This window comes from Benincasa hispida, unplaced genomic scaffold (assembly GCF_009727055.1).
Source record: "Benincasa hispida cultivar B227 unplaced genomic scaffold, ASM972705v1 Contig596, whole genome shotgun sequence".
Taxonomy (NCBI): domain Eukaryota; kingdom Viridiplantae; phylum Streptophyta; class Magnoliopsida; order Cucurbitales; family Cucurbitaceae; genus Benincasa; species Benincasa hispida.
In genome coordinates this window covers 68,137-86,260 of record NW_024064958.1, presented here as the reverse complement: position 1 = coordinate 86,260, position 18,124 = coordinate 68,137, and the positions used below count along the sequence as shown (strand labels likewise).

Below are 18,124 nucleotides of genomic sequence, written 5' to 3'. Positions count from 1 at the left end.
AACTCAGTTATACAAGATGGAATTCACTCATTCCCCGAAGCAGGGTAAGTAGATAGATTTCTCCCTTAAGGGCTGATTCCAGGTCTTGAACATAGTGGCCACATCCTCTTTTTGGAAGAGAGGACTCAATCATAGTAGAACTATGACTTATGTTCATTAGAGGAATTAGTGGCACTTAAGGAGTTAGATGTAACTACAGGGGCAAAACGGTAAATTGGCCCAATTGTACTTACGATTGATCTGTGAAGGGTTATCGCATTGTTGATTGGTTGATATGGACACAAAATATATCTGTAGTGAGAAAAGTGCAGCTGTCGGTCTTTAGTGGAGTGCCCTACAGTTAACGGATGGTGGATCCCGTAACTAAAGAGTCTAGTTAATTATTCACGTACCGTTGGAGCTTCAAGCTACAAGTCCATAAGGTCCCCTTGGTAGCTCAATAGATTGAAGTTGAGATTCAGTTCTTGGGGTTGATTTGAAATATTCAAATTGACAATAGAAAGTTCGATTATATATGATATAATCGATATGATGTATGAGATACATCAAGTGGAGGATTAATGTAAATATGATTTACATTAAGTACCATAAGAAAGAAAAAGAACTATGGTTTATATGTTTCATGAGATGAAATATTAAAACTCTAAGTTATAAATATCATATGGTAAGTTGGTTATCATATTTATTTATAATAATATTAATTATTTGATAATTATCTCTTTTTCTCCAATAACCGATTGAGTGGGATGTTATTGGTGGTTTATGGTAACCGTGAGATAAAAGAAAAAATGTTTTCCTAAAATTAGGAGTTACTAGATTCGGAAAGAAACTCACGGAAAAAGCTATCAGGTGAAAGTGTTTCACTAAATGATAGCTAGTAGAGAGACTAAACGATCGTGGAGTTTAACTATACGATAGTTCACTCAGCTGATCGTAGCTAAACGATCGCGTGGCATTGTCTATACGATAGGCTGCCATCTTCTACATGATTGAGCACATCGTCTATATGATAGACAACTCTTATATCCCACTTGCTCAATCATCTACACGATTTTTGTTCTCCAGTCTCTTCCTTTAACTAAGATCATACAGAGCCCACAACTCATGGATTCTCACACTGAGAATATCAAGGTAACTATTGTGGTGGTGTCCTCACTCAACTCGATTGATTTCGAGGTTCTAGAGGCCATTTGTTGGGTTCGTGATCATTGTGTTCATGCTGTGCACCGATCATGTTGTTCGAGGACTGTGTATTGCTGTCTTGAATGCTTGGAGATTGATCGAGGGAGTTGTGAAGAATGTTTCTTCAAAGGTATGTATATTCTATCCCTTGACACTCTCTTAAAGCATGTTGTAATTTCTTGTTGTGCATGACCTGTTAGTTTTTGTTGTTGTACTATAATTGATTATGTTCAATTTCGAATGGAATTTGGAATGATCCTTCTGCTACTCATGGAAATCCTCATGTCTGATTTCCTTCAAGAACATGGTTGTTTGGGTTAATCCCACTTAGATTATACGACTCCAACAAAAAGTCCTGAAGGCAAATGTCACCTCTTACGTCCAAACCCCCTAGATTACCGTCTGCATATACTCGTTCATCCTCATTCCAAATACCACAGTAGCAAACCAACACATGAGGCATTCTACATGTCACACCCCCTCCCAGATTACCCCTTTTAACTTGAAAGGGAATATGACTGCAGCAGTTACCAACCCTTTTGCTGGCACTTACTGCCTAATATACGTTCCTAACCTGTCTAGAAACCTTGATATGCATATACAACATTTAACCATCAACATTTACATACACAGAACCATTAGAGCATTCACATTCATAACCACATGGTTTCATAACATTTAACATACAACTAACACATATGTACAGAACTAGATGCAGTGGGTCCCAAAACATAGTTACTAGTCCCTGAAAACCCTCACTTAACATGTGTACAGTATATACAGATATCTACCTAGGTTCTTCTCTTCTAAGTTATGTCCTCGGGTGGCAGAGCAGCAGCAGAATAAACTTCTAGGAACTTGACCACTACTTGGAGGTGGAAAAACATTTAGAAATAGAGTGAGCTAATTGCCTAGTGAGTGACTTAAATAAAACTGAAGATCTCATGCTTAAAACATTAACATAAACATTTAAGGTTTAAGCTAGAAAACATATCAAGCAACTTTTCATAAATCATAAAGCATAAAACATAACATCATTTCCCTTTTTAGAACTAACTGAACTTTAGTTGAGAATGAACATCCATCGCTCTAATTCCCAATGTCAAGCCATGGCCATAAGAGATCCCTACTTCGATCTCTTCATACTGAACTGTGGCCAGGAGAGACCCCTACGTCGATCTCTTTATTGAACTATCTACGTGCACGTGGTGTTTAATAAGTACTATCAACACCTTAGGTACATTTACTCAGATACCTTCCTTACCTTTAGTATCCGGTTCACTTAAGCTATCGAGTTCTCAAAGAGCATTAATAAAAATAGTTTCCAAATATAGCATAGAAATTTCTTTAGGATACCTTCTCCACCGTCAGTATCCTTTTTCATTGTGTTTAGAAATACCAACGCATATACTTCGACAACCTTAGGTATTTAAAACATAGTACATCAAGTTTCATTAATTCTTAGTTTTAACCCTAACGCATGCTTGCATTTTTACAAGCTAGTTCAACATGATTGAAGCTAACTTGTTTTACAAAGTATGAAGCATGCATTAGACATGGAAAACTCATACATTAGTAAACATCAAGTGTTGGTCATGCTTTCAATCATAGAAATAGGTTGCTTGAAATCACATAAAAGGTTAGCATGACAATAACGTTGCAAAACATAAACTTTATCATTTAGAAACATTAATCACTCACACTTGTCCCAACCCTTAATGGTTTATAGGCTTCTTCTAGCTCTTCTCGGCCTCAAATTTTTAGTTCCAAACTTGATCTCTACAGCTTGTTATCTTTCGAACATCATACCTTATCCAGATTACTCGAAATCCAGACCAATCGCTTTTTCCTACAATTTCACCTCAAAATTTCAGCTCAAAATTCCTCGTGGTTTGGTCAGGAGCTTCTGATCTTTGAGCTTTTCTCAAGCAGCTGCCTGCTTGTTCAATAATTTCCAGATTCAACTTCCAAAGCAAATAACTCGAATTCCATACTTTATCTTAAGAAATTTCCTTCAACAAACTTGTTTAGAATTAAGTTAACAATACCTGAAAATTTCAGCTCAAAATTCCTCGTGGTTTGGTCAGGAGCTTTTGATCTTTGAGCTGCTTGCTTATCTTTCCCAAGCAGCTGCCTACTTGCAACAATTTTCAGATTCAACTTCTAGAGTAAATAACTTGAATTCCAAACTTCATCTTAAGAAATTTCCTTCTACAAAGTTGTTTAGAATTGAGCAAACAACCCTACCTTAAAATTTCAGCTTGAAATTCTTCATGATTTGGTCTAGAGCTTCAAATCTTCATCGTTGGCCCCGATGCACCCGAGACTGGACCTTCTGGCAAATTCTTCACTCTCCGACCCTCTTCTTTGAAGATCTCTCTCTGATTGCCCAACCTCTGAAACTAGACTTCCTCATCTTTCCAATGACACTGAAATCTCTCAAGTGTCCAAAATGAGCCTCAGAATATTCCCCCTTCCTTTTATACCACCAGCTACCCTTACTGCATGAAATCTTAAGTTGCCACTTCACCCCCTAATGGGTTTTAAGACACAAGATTAAGCTAGTTGTTAGGTTAAACGGTGCTTAAGGCACTAATTCAACCTTAACTCCCTCATTAACGCTTTACTTCAGCTTGTCACGCCTAGCCGCACCATCACCATTGCTAACGCCCAACTCATCACCTAAAGCATGTCACACGAAAAACACTTAAGACAATTTTGGCCTGCCTAAATTTTCTAACACCAAACTCATCACCTAAGCCTTCTTTCACGCCAAGGATTCCTTCAAGCTTCCATACTCACCCAAAATTTCTACTCCTCTAACCACACACACTTCACCCGAGGCCTAACATAACTCAAGTTTCCTTCTTCACATTCTTCCTTGTTTTCCTACATTATGCCATACTTTCATCTATCACTTAGCATTATAATCACATGGCTATCATACTTAGGTAGGGAAAATAGGGTTCGGAGTTTACATTGTAAATGAAGATAAAACTTACTTGCCGAAAGAAAATGTATAAATAAATATTTAAAAAAAAATCTTAGAAGAAAGTTGACTTAAGTTGACCAAGTCAACTTTACAAGAGAGTTAACTTGGTCAACTTTATGAGAAAGTTGCCTTAACCCACTTTACAAGAAAGTTGCCTTAGATAACTTTATGAGAAAGTTGACTTGATCAACTTTACGAGACAGATTGATTGGTTCAACTTCACAAAAGTGAATAAATGAGTTGTTTCGTAAAGTTGAACCAACTAAACTTTTACATAAAATTGGAAATCTTTACGAAAAAAACAATTTCATGAGACATCTACTTTGAACTTTACAAAACAAACCACAAAACGGCAACAACTTTTCCATGTTCAACAATGTTCCAATACTTTTCATTTTTCAATTCTATCAACATTTTCTATTAAAACGTAAAAAATCTCCTTTATGATGTAAATAAGTGAGAGAAGTAAGATTTTCATTAGTTACTGAAAGCTTTCTTTAAAAAGTATTTTTTTTTTATCTATTTTGTCTGACTTTCTAAAAAAAAAAAAAAAGATTATTTTTCGACATACCCAACTCTTTTGGAACTCTATAAGAGAAAAGTAATTGTTCGGATTATTCCTCTAAAGTTGAGACTCTCGTGTAAAACATTTTTATATTGAAAACAAAATGTAAAATTGAAAATTGAAGTTTCTAATTTAAGATATGTTAGGTACGTTCGGTAAGTTCGATAAGTTTGGTGATTTCATATTCAAGGCAATAACCATTTGTTGAGAGACAAGGTAGATTTCTCCATTTCAAGATTTCAAGTCTGAAAAGTTGGAAAAAATATTAAAAAGAAATGAAGTTACTTTTGAACGGAAAAAATATTTTTGGGTCCAAACGGACAATTTCCCTAAAAAGATTTGGATGTAATGTTTCTCATGCTCCAAAAACATCAATAAGTAACCCTGTATTTTAAGATCCTCAAGTTAACGATCAAAGCCATAATTATTAAGATTATATATTTTACGTAAGGTATTGTACATGATTTGCAAGAGTATGTTTACATAATTTACATAGAGAAATGATATATACAGAAACTGATATACAATTGGGGGGTCGCTTCTGGACTACCAAAACGGGCACCACCTGCGCGAAGAACAGTTGCAGTTAGATGTCAAAGTACTAGATAACAATGACTAGAATACGATTTACAACAAATACATACGCCACCGCCCACCAGTTGTACACGGCGATGGCATTATAGTAAAAGATGTACAAGATAGTAAATTTGTACCCCAGGCAATCATTATTGTCATAACAGTTGGTTTTCCAAATAAAAGGATGAAGGGAGGCAGGAAAAGGAATGAACTTTACCCGACGTAATTTTGACATAGGTTTTCGTGTGACATAGCTTGACCGATCAACTTCTCAACTTGAAGCTTAACAGAGAGACCATGATCAACTTCACGGGAATCCCCAGATATTAACGTGCTATGGTCTACTGCATGCTGAACCGAAGCAGTTGACATAGAAGAACAAGTGGGGAAATCCCGTCCGGTCAGTTTATTACTCATTCGAGCCATCACAACAACAGCACGCTCATTCAAGACCTCGTTGGCATCACCAAGTTGATTAACAGCCTACAGAATGTGAAGGATCAGGAATCATCCTAAGAAAACTTAAGAATGTTGATGTCTCAACTTTTTACCTGAAGAAGTTCTCTTTCACGAGCACCTCTTTGAGGTTGAAGAAGTTCACGACTTTGAGCAGAATCTTCAGCATTCACGACAGTAGGGGCATGAGTGCTTGCAAACATCGACATTTGTGGGACTTCATTGAAGTTGAAAAGACGCCAATTTATGAGAGGGTCGTGAACAAAAGCCTGAGAACAATATACGTCAAGGGCCAATACCTCTACTTCTATCATCATGTATTGAAACAGAGAGTGGGAGAGAGAACAGTAAATCAAAGTATGTGTGCTCCATCAATGAAAGTTTTGATGGAGAAAATTTCACACAGAACTATTTCATTCAAGAATTTGAAGGAAAGAAACTTTGATGCAGCATAATTAGTTATATACTTGTAGACTTGTAGTCTTATAATTCCTAGTTTTTGCATGTTCTGTATTAGTTAGGGAGGAAGACCAATACTGATTGAATTAGTCCTCTCTTAGCGTTTTAATTTACTATACGTTCCCTTCCAAATCAGTACTGAAGTCCAAGATCGTGGAGAAAAGATGAGTGACTTCATTTGGGCCGGAGAAAAAAGGGTTTGGAGGAATCACATCAGCAAAATGCCCCCGATCACCCAAAAAAAAAAAAAAGAGAGAGAGAGAGAGAAGAAAAGAAAAGAAAAAAAAAAAGCAAAAAAAACGCGTCCAAGCTCAACATATCAAAATACTCAAACCTAACTAAAGCAAGTGCTGAACACAACCGTTGATATAACTTCATTCAGTCATAAATGCACCCACATCCAGCTATACACCATGATCCGAAAAGAAAACTGAACAAATAAAAAACTATTTCATCACCAGGTTCACTATAGTAAAACTCACAATGAAGTTAAATCATCAAGTGAGTGGGAGTACAATAGTAAAAGACAGTTTATTTTTCTAATCAGTTCTCATACTTATAGTCTGGACAAGGGAGGTTGGGTTAGGCCTAAAAGCTTCCAGCCCTTGGGGGTTTGTGGAATAAGATCTGTGAGCGGTTTTGGCAATCAATGTTAGCAGACTTTAAACAGTTGATAAGCTTTTGGGAATGAACAGTAAGCATCTCCAAGACTTCCCTTCTGGTCCTTCATCTTACAATCAGAGGATATTCTTGGTAAAAGTCTCCAAAATAATCTAGCAAAAGGTGTGGCCAAAGTTCATTCCTTTGTTTTTTGGGTGGGATTTGGAGATGGGGCGCATAAAAAATGCAACAGGGATGGATATCATACAGAGAAGCATGCAGTAGTCTGTTTTCATAACTATGCCTCATTATTTACAAAGTACGCATAATAATAATAGTCAAGTTTTCAAGACTGTACCTCCATCATAGCCATAACACTATCCTTGTTCGATCGAAGAACCTGCATCACATTTTCACAGGTGGAACGGAAGTTTCCCTCAATACCACTAACCTCCATAGCTTTGACAAGCATTCTAGTCAGTCGGAAGGGCACCTTAATCAAGAAACAAGAGATTAAAAACAGAAAATCGTGGAAATAAAAACTAAACATAAGAAACTAAAAGTTCGGAAAAACCTTCTCGGGAAACTTCTCTCTGTTCATTGAAGCTTCAAAGCAATCTCCAAAATCAATATGCAAAATCTTACCACTGTAAGAGCCTCAAAAGCCAAGGAAAATGAGGATATGTTTAAGCAAGAAATCGGTATGCATACTTGTAATATAAAAACTTACGTATAACGATGAAGCATAAGGTTACTTGGGTGTCGATCACCCAAACCAAGAAGATAACCAACCTGAAAAAATTAATAACCATGAGATTAAAGAACAAATTAAAAAAGAAAAGCAAGAAATAAAGACAAACGGCCATAGCAAGCAAGCCAAAGGTTAAGTAAGCAAGTCAGATGTAACTAGAAATTGAATCAGTGCCACCACTTTGTTCGTATAATAGTTCTAAGTGTAATTTCATATTTATTTATTTTATGTTCCTCTTATTTTATTAGTATATTTTTTTCTCGTACGAGAATTATAACAAAAGGGAGTCATCACTAGGGAAGATACAAAAGGGACGTAAGTATCAACTTTTCCCCAAAAGCACAGAACAAAAGTTATTGTTGGTGGAAGCAAGTAAATATCAACTAGCCTTGACAAGGAGTACTGAATGGCAAGAACTCATTTGGGTGTGAAAGGACCATAAGAAACGAATAAACAAAAGAATGAAATATCATTTCCGTCTTTGTTCTTCGGGATCCATTCTACTTTAGACCCTATACTTTCAATTGTCCAATTTTAGTCTCTACACTTTCAATAAATATTAAAATCAGTCCATATACTCTTAATAAATCTTAAATCTAGTTCTCAAAGTTAATTTTTATTGAATGGTTGAATAATAATAATTTTCCATGCAATAAAAGACAATGTGAATATTTTTTTCAAAATTTATAAAAGGAATGCTAATAGTGACTATTTTTTTTTCTTTTGAAAAAATCAATAATAAACTACCTGCATAAAGTAGAAAGTATAGACTAAAATTGGACATTTAGAAGTACAAGAACCAAAATGAAACAAAAACCAAAACACCGAGAACCAAATTATATTTTAACCACAGATAGATAAACAAGTACCAATTAACATACCATACTCATGACTGCCAAACTTCGGGTATAATTGGTCCTCCTCTCTAACCATACCTCAGACGTGCGACTTTTCAACCATAGAACCTACAAGAGGATAATATACCCTGAGATCGTATCTTCAAATAAAATTCAAGCAAAGTTTAACAGTAACATTATATGAAGTACCCTTGCAAGGTCATTTCCTTCGGTATTGAATAGCGCATACTCAAACACTTCCACTTTAGCTATGAGCGGTAAGTGATCGTAATCGGGGGCAAAACTAAGCATGTATTTGTGCTCTTGGTTCAACGTAATCTGGAACCACGAAGCGATATCAATACTCCCAAGTAATGAATAAAAATAAACCCCACAGCCTCATGCTAAAATCAAATGAATTCCAAATTTTAGGGATGCTTCCATTAAATGTTAACTGACCTTCCTGGCATCTCTATACTCACGAATAAGATGATGCAGGGTGTCACAATGTGGGACCCAACCAATCAATCCACTATTTGGGGATAGTGGAATAACATCATACCGTTGAATGGAAAGATCCTTTTCAGCAGTTTTTCTTGAATTGTCCAGCAATGTATTAACCAAACCAAACAGCTGGACAAAGCCAGAATGTCAGATTAGTACGGGGTAACTAAAATAAGTGAACTTTCAATGCAAAAAGTAAAAGCTGAAGTCTTGGAAACTAGCAATCGTGCTAACTTTTTAGAGCACAATACCTGCATGACACGTTCATCTTGCCGTAAGTCTTCATGCCCCTTCAGTAAGAATGCATAATCCTCACCATCACTCCCATGAATTGTCAACTTTCGGGGCCGCTGTTTTGATGTTATCACAACAAGCTGTGTTGCAAATGATGCAATTGTCACGACCGGTGACTCTAGAACATAGAAATTAGATGTGTAAGAAACACTTGTGCTATGTCCATATTCCTTGGAAAAACACATGCTAAAAAACCATATGCTAATGTACCTGCACGATAAGTACCAGGAACGGCAAGCTCCAGATTACGACATTCAAGTAACTCTGGTGAAACAGACTACAATACATTTGTAATGACAAGATCAATACCACTTACATAGTTGCATGATAAGATATAAATTTAAAGAACTTCGTTTCAAAAAGGTAAACTAACCTGAAGATCCAGGGTTGTTAGGCTCTGAAGTTGCTTGTCTATTCGTCTAAATACGTGGTAATACAGATCCCAAGCCTGACCACATAATTATTATTGCTGTTAAGTCAGATGCAAAAGCAAAGCCATGCACGTAGATATAAACTACAGATATTCATTAACCTGTGGAGACCATCCCCAATTAGACAAGGATTTGGGAGAATTTTTTTCCTGTTGGGTAAATGGGAACAGGGATTATATTTCCCATCCCCACCCCCAATTAATTAATTAATTACATTATATTATATCAAAATATATATTATATTACGTTGAAGACTAGAATATGTTATTGTAGTATTTAAACTTTAATTATGGACACTGAAGATTTTATAATTATCTTTACACATTTAATATTATTGTTTTTAGTAAGAAATTTTATGACATTATATTTAAACAAAAATTGTTTTGGAAGTGACCCATTTAATGCAAAAAATATCGAAGATTTTATTTCGTTGAGAATAAATTTAACAATTGATTTAAAAAAAACACACGCAGATACTCAAATGGGGAATTTTGCAGGGATGGGGATTGACATAGGGGTTGGGGGCGTATACAGGAAAGCCTTCCTTGTCGATGTCTCATGAACATCTCTAACAGAAACTAAAAAAACCACTAAACTATCACAAACAAAAAGCTTGTGAATGTACACAAATGCACAAAGCCCGTTTTCTTACATAAATATTTTTAATGGAGAAAGAATGGGAAACAGATAACAGACCTGAGTAAGTTCAGCATCTTTCCCCGTTTTCTTATATTTCATGCAACATTCATAGGCCTCGAGCAACTCGCGGCGATATGCCTGAGAAAAAATAGTTATAATTTGACTACAAGAAATATGAAAATCTAAAATCTTATCAATGATAAGAAATCGTTAGAAAAAACTTACACTATTAGACAGAGAAAGTTATTTAGAACACATGAAATAAACTATTTAATCGGTAAAAGGTACCAATATCTTTTAAACTAAAAGGTTTAGGTCATGCGAAAAGTTTTAAGCAGTTAACTGGGGAAAAAAAAAAAAAAGCGACATCACAACCAAAAATTGAATTGATAAGTTTTGTAACATTATAGTAGAGAGAAGAAAATTAATGATACAACCTCAATGAATGCCCTTTCCTTTATAGTTGTGTTATTCTTCATAGCCCCATCTTCAAGCATTTCATGCAAGGGCTCCAGAACCTTGAGCATCCCCTCAATGTTATGTTCACCAAAGTACAAACGACTAGCTTCCTCTAGAGCCTCATGCCATGTTTCATGCCAAAGTATGGCAACTCGAATCAATTCTTTAGATACAAGTTGAGCCTACAGGTAAGAATATGTATAGATTACTGGTTAAACAAGGGCCAAAAGTACAAAATTGTAAAATCTATTTTACACTGAAAGAACCTGATCAACAAGAACACCACTATGTTGTCGAACTTTGTCAACAACTTCTTGAGCTGCAGCTCGGCGCAAATTGCTAATTGATTTACATGCTACAAGGAGAGGGTACATGAGTGCCTGTTAAAATAAACAAAATCATGTAACTGCCAACTTAAAAAAAAAGTCATCCCCCTCAACACCTTTCCATAGAAAATTTTTAATCAACCTTGTTTTTTATTATTATTTTTGTTTTTTTATAATTTTTACCAACCAGAGGATTATGACAAAGAAATGACACGTTACAATTTAACTAAATCAAGGAACACTTAGATCCAGTAAGCTTAAGACTAGGCACCTCTTCAAACACAAGCAACAAGAGTAGTTCTATATCAACATTCATTGGAACGATGGCCAATGAAATAACACCAACAAAATTTGATGTTGCTACTCAGTATGTGCTTTTTTTTAATTTTTTTTCTAAAGACAACCCGCCTAACCCTACAACATTTAGGTGTCAAGAAAACTCATAATATTAAATCCTAGGTAGGTGATCACCATGGATTGAACCCCATGACCTCTTTAGCCCTTTATCAAGGGAATGTTCTCTTATTTACCATCATGAACCCATGATGGTTGCTCCAGTATGTGCATTGATTTTCGTTTTGTAGGAATTTTGAGCCTGGTAAGTTCCAATGCCTCTTGGATTAAGAATTTTTAGCAATTCCATCTGGAATTCTGTAAGGTTCTACTTTCCTTGATATTAATATGAAAAACGGAAAGGAAAGCCGTAAGGCAATTACAAACTCTTCCCAGCCCATTCAAGAGGGCTGGTAAGCTCTCCTCCTGACAATGGCTTTTCTCACAAGAAAATCCGTACCACTCTAGGTCTCACTATGCATTTTTTTTTTTTTTTTTTGGGTTTGAAACTCTAGAGGCAAGTTATGCCGTGCCATTACTTCTTTTTGGTATAAGACACAATTCATTGATATGTAAAAGGGGGAAACCCCAAGCAAATAACAACAGAGACTTGCCAAATTACTGAATAAAAAGGATAAACTGAAATGAGTGAAAGGGTGCTTTAGTTTACACCAAGAAAAAGTCGTGGATAGAACAAGCTCCAAGAACCGAAAACTAGAAGAAAAAGTATCAATAAATAGTCCTTTGTTGCATTCACCCATAAGCACCAAAAGAATGCACAAAAGAAGGCCAACCAAATCGTCTTCTTAGTACCACCAAAAGGATGACCCACAAATAATGAAGCCAAAACATCATAGATATTATTAGGACAAGTAAAAGACCAACCAATGCAGGCAAAATAAGATCCCAGAAGCTGGTAGCAAAAGAACAATGGAAAAATAGACGGCCCAATGATTCATCATGCTTGCCACACATATGACACCAAGAGGGAGAAAGAGACATTCCCTTACTTTAGCTCGGGACGTACTGGAAAAAATGATTCAATTATGTAATGATAAAACTAAAAAATATTATTTACCAAAAACATATGATCCATTGTTAAGCGGACCTTACTGCAGACGAATTCATTTTGTTTTTTCATTCTCAATGATAAATGAAACATCTAGAAAAAAATTATAGTGAAGACGTTTGGACAAATAAGATTCATGCTATCTTAAGGTATACGGTGCTGCAAACAGTCAGTAATATTAATGACATCCAACTGAGTTCCCAAAGAAAGATTTTAATTATTTTGGGATATCCATCTTTCCAAATCACTGAATAAAAACCAGTCAAATCAGGATTCATGTCACCAACCAAGTCATCCATAAAAGATTTAATAATAAAACCCATGGAAGGATCAACCGGCCACAACCAAGTATCAGGAGAGGAACGCAAACGGATAGAGACCAGATAAAGGGATAATGAAGCCCATTCAGCAATCTCCAACTCAGTAAGATTACGACGTAAGTTCAAGTTCCATGCAGATGTAGAAGGAATCGAAGCATTAGCAACAGTAACCTCAAGCTACTGTACAAGACGAAAAAGTCTCGGATAAGCGTTGGCAAGAACAACAAAAGTTTCAGCAGTAGAGAACAACAAAGTGCCATCAGCAAACTATAAATGGTTCAAAGAAAAAGTCGATTGACCAATAGATGAGCATCAGTAAGACCCAACGTGGAGTTAAGATCAAGAAGACGACTCAAACAATCAACAACTAAAATAAATAAGGGAGAGGGAGGGTCTCCCTGTCTAATGCTGCGTGAGGGAATAATCTTGCCATGAGAGCGACCATTAATAATGATGGAATAATTCACACTAGTGATGCAACCTCTGATCCAAGTGCGCCAATGACAACCAAAACCTTTAATCTGGAGAATGGAGTCAAGAAAGTCCCAATCAACCGTATGAAAGGCCTTCTTAAGGTCAATTTTAAGACAACTCCTAGTTTTTTACTAAAAGTCCAATTATCAATGAGTTCATTAGCCATCAAGGAAGCATCAAGAATCGATCTGTTAGCCACAAAAGCAAGCTGATTGATAGCAAGGGTGAAAGAAAGAACATTCTTCAGATGACTCGATTAAACTAATCTTGTAAGCACATGGAATGAGACTAATCAAATGATAATCAGAAACAAATTTAGAGTTAACTTTCTTAGGAATCAAGCAGATATAAGTCTCATTCATCTTAACATTAATGACCCCAGATGTGTAAAAATCATTAATAAGGAACATCATATCAAGTTTAAGAGTAGTCCAGAAAACTTGAAAACTCGACTGTAAAACCATCAGGGCCAGGGGATTTACTAGTGCCAAGGGAGGAGACAGCAGAAAAAACCTCATCTTTAGTAATGAGGCATTCCAAATCCATGGCTTGAGAGGAAGAAATAGGATTCCAATCAAGATTAGTTGGAAGAAAGCGCTGACCACCAATTTTTGGGAAGAGATGAATAAAACGTCAAGAATTTAGTCTCAATATCATAAGAAGTCAAAATACTAGTGCATCCATAGATAGAATTTCAGTAATGGAGGATTTACGACTGCGGACAGCAACAATTCTACAGACAAACTGGGTGTTTTCATCACCTTCAAGAAGCCATTTAAGCTTATAACACTGCTGTCAATGGATGTGATCTTGAACAGGCAAGTTTTCGATCTGTTCCCCAAGTAAGCAACATCTATTAAGGTGTCTTTATCTTTCAGATCATCTAAAGCTTTTAACTGTGACACAAGTGAAGGAAGCTTTGTAACCTCGCTGCACCGAGAGTTATTCCATTCACGAATAATTGTTTTCAAACCCTGTAGCTTCAACATAAAACCATGGCTAGGCCAATCAGTAATAGGGTGGTGATTCCGCCAATCCTCCACCAAGGGAGGGAAAGAAGGAATCTGAAGCCATGAGCCATGAATTCTCAAATCTAATGGGGCAAGGACCCCAATCAATATTTCCTGAAGATGAGACCAATGGGAAGTAGACAAATGTGATTCGATCCAAGCGCTTGAGAGTAACTAATCCAAATTTACGAAGAAAATTATCTGTAAGTAAAAATCAATCAAGAGACAAATATTATATAGGATCAGTGCTAGACCAAGTAAAGCAACCATTCGTCAACTGAATATTCCGTAATTGATAGACAGATATCCATTGATTGAAAGCACGCAAACTAGAGGATATTGTTCTGTCATATGATTTCACCCAAGACCATCTAGTGACGTTGAAGTCACCACCAATAACCCAATTTTCATCTCCCAGTCCAGCTAAATAATTGAGCTCTTGCAAAAAACCAGCTCTAAAAGCATTACCTAATGGGCCATAGATTGCTGTAAGCCATAAAGAGAATCCATTTTTCAATGATACATGAATTGAAACAGAAAAGTGGCTCTGGATAACCTCGAGGATAGAGAAATCAGGCACACTCCAAAGAATAAGAATACCAATGATGTATCAATGGAATCTAAGGCAGTCCAACCAATGTAGGAAGAGCTCCAAATAGATTTAATCAAAAAGGAATCAACTGATGACAGCTTTGTTTCTTGTAGGAGAACAATACCAGGGTTATGCTACTAAATAAGCTTCTTAACCAAACAAAGCTTCCTCCAAAAATTAAGACCTCGGACATTCCAAATGAGGAATTTCATTGGTTGTCGGACGTGCCCTCCCTAATAGCCAAGGATGCAGATTTATCATAATGGATCGAGGAGAAAAGGCCTTGTAATTCTCGTTGAAGCTTGGGTTTTTTGCTAGTAGTATTTATGCTTTTTTTGGTTTTGGAAGTAGGAGGGATAGTTGGAACAGCCATAACACAAACCATGGAAGGACAATAGAGATGCCAATTCATGAAGACTGATGAGATGATGGCTGCAGTTGGTTAATTGGGTGGAGGGCATTAATTGGGGTGTGTGTGTCTTGGTCAATAGGAAAATCAGATGGGGTCCAGATTGGGGCTTAAGTCTGGTGGGGAAAGGGGGGGAAGAGTATGTATTGGCAAATGGTGAATTTCATCCGGCTGGTCACCAAAGATGGTCATATCAAGGGGGTGAGTGGTGAATTTTGTTTCTTTGGTGGGGCTAGAAAGATAACCCTCTATTATGAGAACTGGCAGAGGGAAGATTTGGTTTGTTGGCTGATCCCCACCCCCCAAAAAAGCATAACTAACTCTCTCCCTCAATAATGACTCGGCTTGCCCCTCCTATATTGTTGTATACTCGAGGGCCTAATAGACTCATCTAGTAGGGCGCCTTATCTTGCACTCATTCTCTTTTTTCACCCTTGTATAGTCCCTAAAATCTAAATGAACGAGTTATTCAGGATGCCTACTCAATTAACTATTATTATCAACTGAAATAAATAAAAGATGTAAATTCCAATGTCGAACACAGCTTGAACCTTCATTAATTCAAACTTATGTCAAGAGAAGGAAAATCTGATGGGCGGCAAAAGAAAACTCAATGTACATACCCCATCCTAAAAATAATGCAAAAGGATAATATAGGAAACAAACCTGAGGATGGCTTTGCCCAATTCGAACCAATAGTGACTGTATGAGTTCTCTTACTGCATGGTTATTTGAATGTATCCTTGCAATTATCTGAGGTAAGACTACCAGCCATGTGTTGATATTTACATGAGCAAATCCTTTTTGTAGTGCCATTTGGACATCTGCAGTGGCTCCATGGTTGAACCATAAAGTGAGAAGACGGAGGATATCCTGAAGTAGATAGAGAGACAGAGTATTGTGAGTTGGAGAAAAGAATCAAATAAACCAGTAAAAAGAGCTTGATCAAGAAAATGTGAAAGGCAAGAAGGATAGATAGTTCCTTTGAACAAAGTATATGATAAAATAAAGCTTGAATAAAGAACTTTGTGATTCAAGATATTTAAATAATTCAACCGATATTTATACTTCAACGTCAACTTAAGCTAAAATGTGCACGCCTGCATATTTTTTTTCTCAACAGAATGGGCCAATACTATAATGTCAATTGAAGAATCAGACAGCTCTTACCAATTGACATTCAGATAATTCTTAGGCCAATGATTTGAAAACGGAATGAAACCAGATACAGTTGACTAACCGAGTTATCTTATCTACATATCAAAAATAAATCTAAAAGACATTATTCATCAGAGAAGTATTCTTTTCTATTCTTTTTTTTTTTTATTTTTTTAAATAAAAAATTGATTAAAGGTCCAATAGAAAACTTTCTAGTTCCTAAACATGACAACAGCAGCATCTGAATGAGATCTCATGGGAAGGCCTAGAAATTTGAAATTCATTTAAAATCTGCAGATGGAACTCTGTATACCTGTAAACTGTCATCTACACCTTTAGAATTCGCAGCACATGCTATAGAGTGAAAATATCCTGTTACTGCAGCAACAACAAACTGTGCTGCAACATCAGGGAAACCTCTCATTGTATAATGAGACATCACAGCAGTATTAAACAGCGCCCACATGTGCCATGCCTTGGCCCAAGTATTTGCACACTGGGTGGCATTCCGGAATGCAGTCAGAATTTCTACAACAAAAATCACCCGCAACAAAACTCAGCAATAGATATAAAACCAAAGGTTAAATTAATGAAGGTAATAATACCTTGTATAGAATCATCATCTAATCCAGGAGACAGGGCCCATTGCCAGGTTCCAAGTTCAAGGCATACACGAGCAAGCAGTGGCACAGTTGAACTTCTACCACTTGACAAGCTACTGGGCTTGACAGGTTGAATAATAGGTGAAGATGAAAGCTCCCTAGACAAAACCTAAAGGAGACAAGTCGCAATTCAACCATGTAGGCAGATAAATATTGAAGTAAATCATACGGAACACAGTGAGAAGTAGCTTTACTGGAGGAGAAAACCTTACTTGTAACCTAGCAAATGCTTCCTTGCGTTTAATATCCTCCCCAAGTGACCATTGGTATTTCAAGTATGCCAACATTACTTGAGGTGGCCCTGAATACCATCCATTTTCTGAAGTTTCAGGATCGTACTGTGCAAAATCATGAGTAATATTGTTAGAAGATAATTGTAAAACTAGGAGCAGCAGCAACCTAAAAGTTCTTACACATATACAATAAATATGAAACACTGACCTGTAAGAGCTTAACAAGAGTAGATCTTGCCTGGCTAACTCTCCCACTTTTCCGACAAAGAGAAGCAAACTTTAGCCATGTGTCAATATCTTCTGTTGGAGGTAGCACAAGGGCTCTAACAGCCAATACTGCTTGCCAGACCTACCAAAATTGATAGTAATAGTAAGGAAGGTAACATCTAAAATCAATATTTTGAAAATAAAAAATTGAGAGAATATCAAGAGAAGATTAAACTTTTCACTTAAGCTTTTGCCATTTGGAGCTAGTGCAACTTAATATTAAGGGAGAAAATAATCAACGTTCAAACCTACACAATAATATTCCTTACTAATACTTAATAGTTCACTCATAGGCCCTAGACTAATTTTTTTTTTAAATGGAAACGAGACTCTTCATTAATAAAATGAAATGAGACTAATGCTCAAAGTACAAGAGAATTATACAAAGAGCAAAAGGGCCTAAAGATAAAAAACAAGGTAAACTCAGCCACACAAAAGAGTAACAAGCAAACAGCTCCAACATAAACCCTAGACAAAACAGAACGAATAATTACAGAAAAAAACTCAAAACTAAATTAACTATAGGA

General features: G+C 36.3%; 1 protein-coding gene across 3 annotated transcripts in view; it reads right to left on the bottom strand.

Moving 5' to 3' along the window:
* Positions 1-5,110: 5,110 nt before the first annotated feature.
* LOC120069804 (serine/threonine-protein kinase TOR) overlaps positions 5,111-18,124 on the bottom strand; it is a 62,405-nt gene continuing 49,391 nt past the window's right edge. For 2 of the 3 annotated variants that reach the window (XM_039021616.1, XM_039021618.1), the window contains exons 35-54: positions 17,539-17,679; positions 17,310-17,435; positions 17,041-17,206; positions 16,749-16,963; positions 15,944-16,150; positions 11,011-11,124; positions 10,723-10,926; positions 10,343-10,423; positions 9,589-9,663; positions 9,426-9,492; positions 9,173-9,333; positions 8,877-9,050; positions 8,628-8,756; positions 8,463-8,546; positions 7,561-7,622; positions 7,405-7,477; positions 7,189-7,323; positions 5,867-6,040; positions 5,533-5,798; positions 5,286-5,304 (exon numbers count right to left, since the gene is read on the bottom strand). In XM_039021616.1, the coding sequence (XP_038877544.1) occupies positions 5,286-5,304; positions 5,533-5,798; positions 5,867-6,040; positions 7,189-7,323; positions 7,405-7,477; positions 7,561-7,622; positions 8,463-8,546; positions 8,628-8,756; positions 8,877-9,050; positions 9,173-9,333; positions 9,426-9,492; positions 9,589-9,663; positions 10,343-10,423; positions 10,723-10,926; positions 11,011-11,124; positions 15,944-16,150; positions 16,749-16,963; positions 17,041-17,206; positions 17,310-17,435; positions 17,539-17,679 (2,673 nt within the window). Of the gene's footprint in view, positions 5,305-5,532; positions 5,799-5,866; positions 6,041-7,188; positions 7,324-7,404; positions 7,478-7,560; positions 7,623-8,462; positions 8,547-8,627; positions 8,757-8,876; positions 9,051-9,172; positions 9,334-9,425; positions 9,493-9,588; positions 9,664-10,342; positions 10,424-10,722; positions 10,927-11,010; positions 11,125-15,943; positions 16,151-16,748; positions 16,964-17,040; positions 17,207-17,309; positions 17,436-17,538; positions 17,680-18,124 lie in introns of all 3 variants that reach the window. The other variant, XM_039021615.1, reaches the window with a different exon arrangement.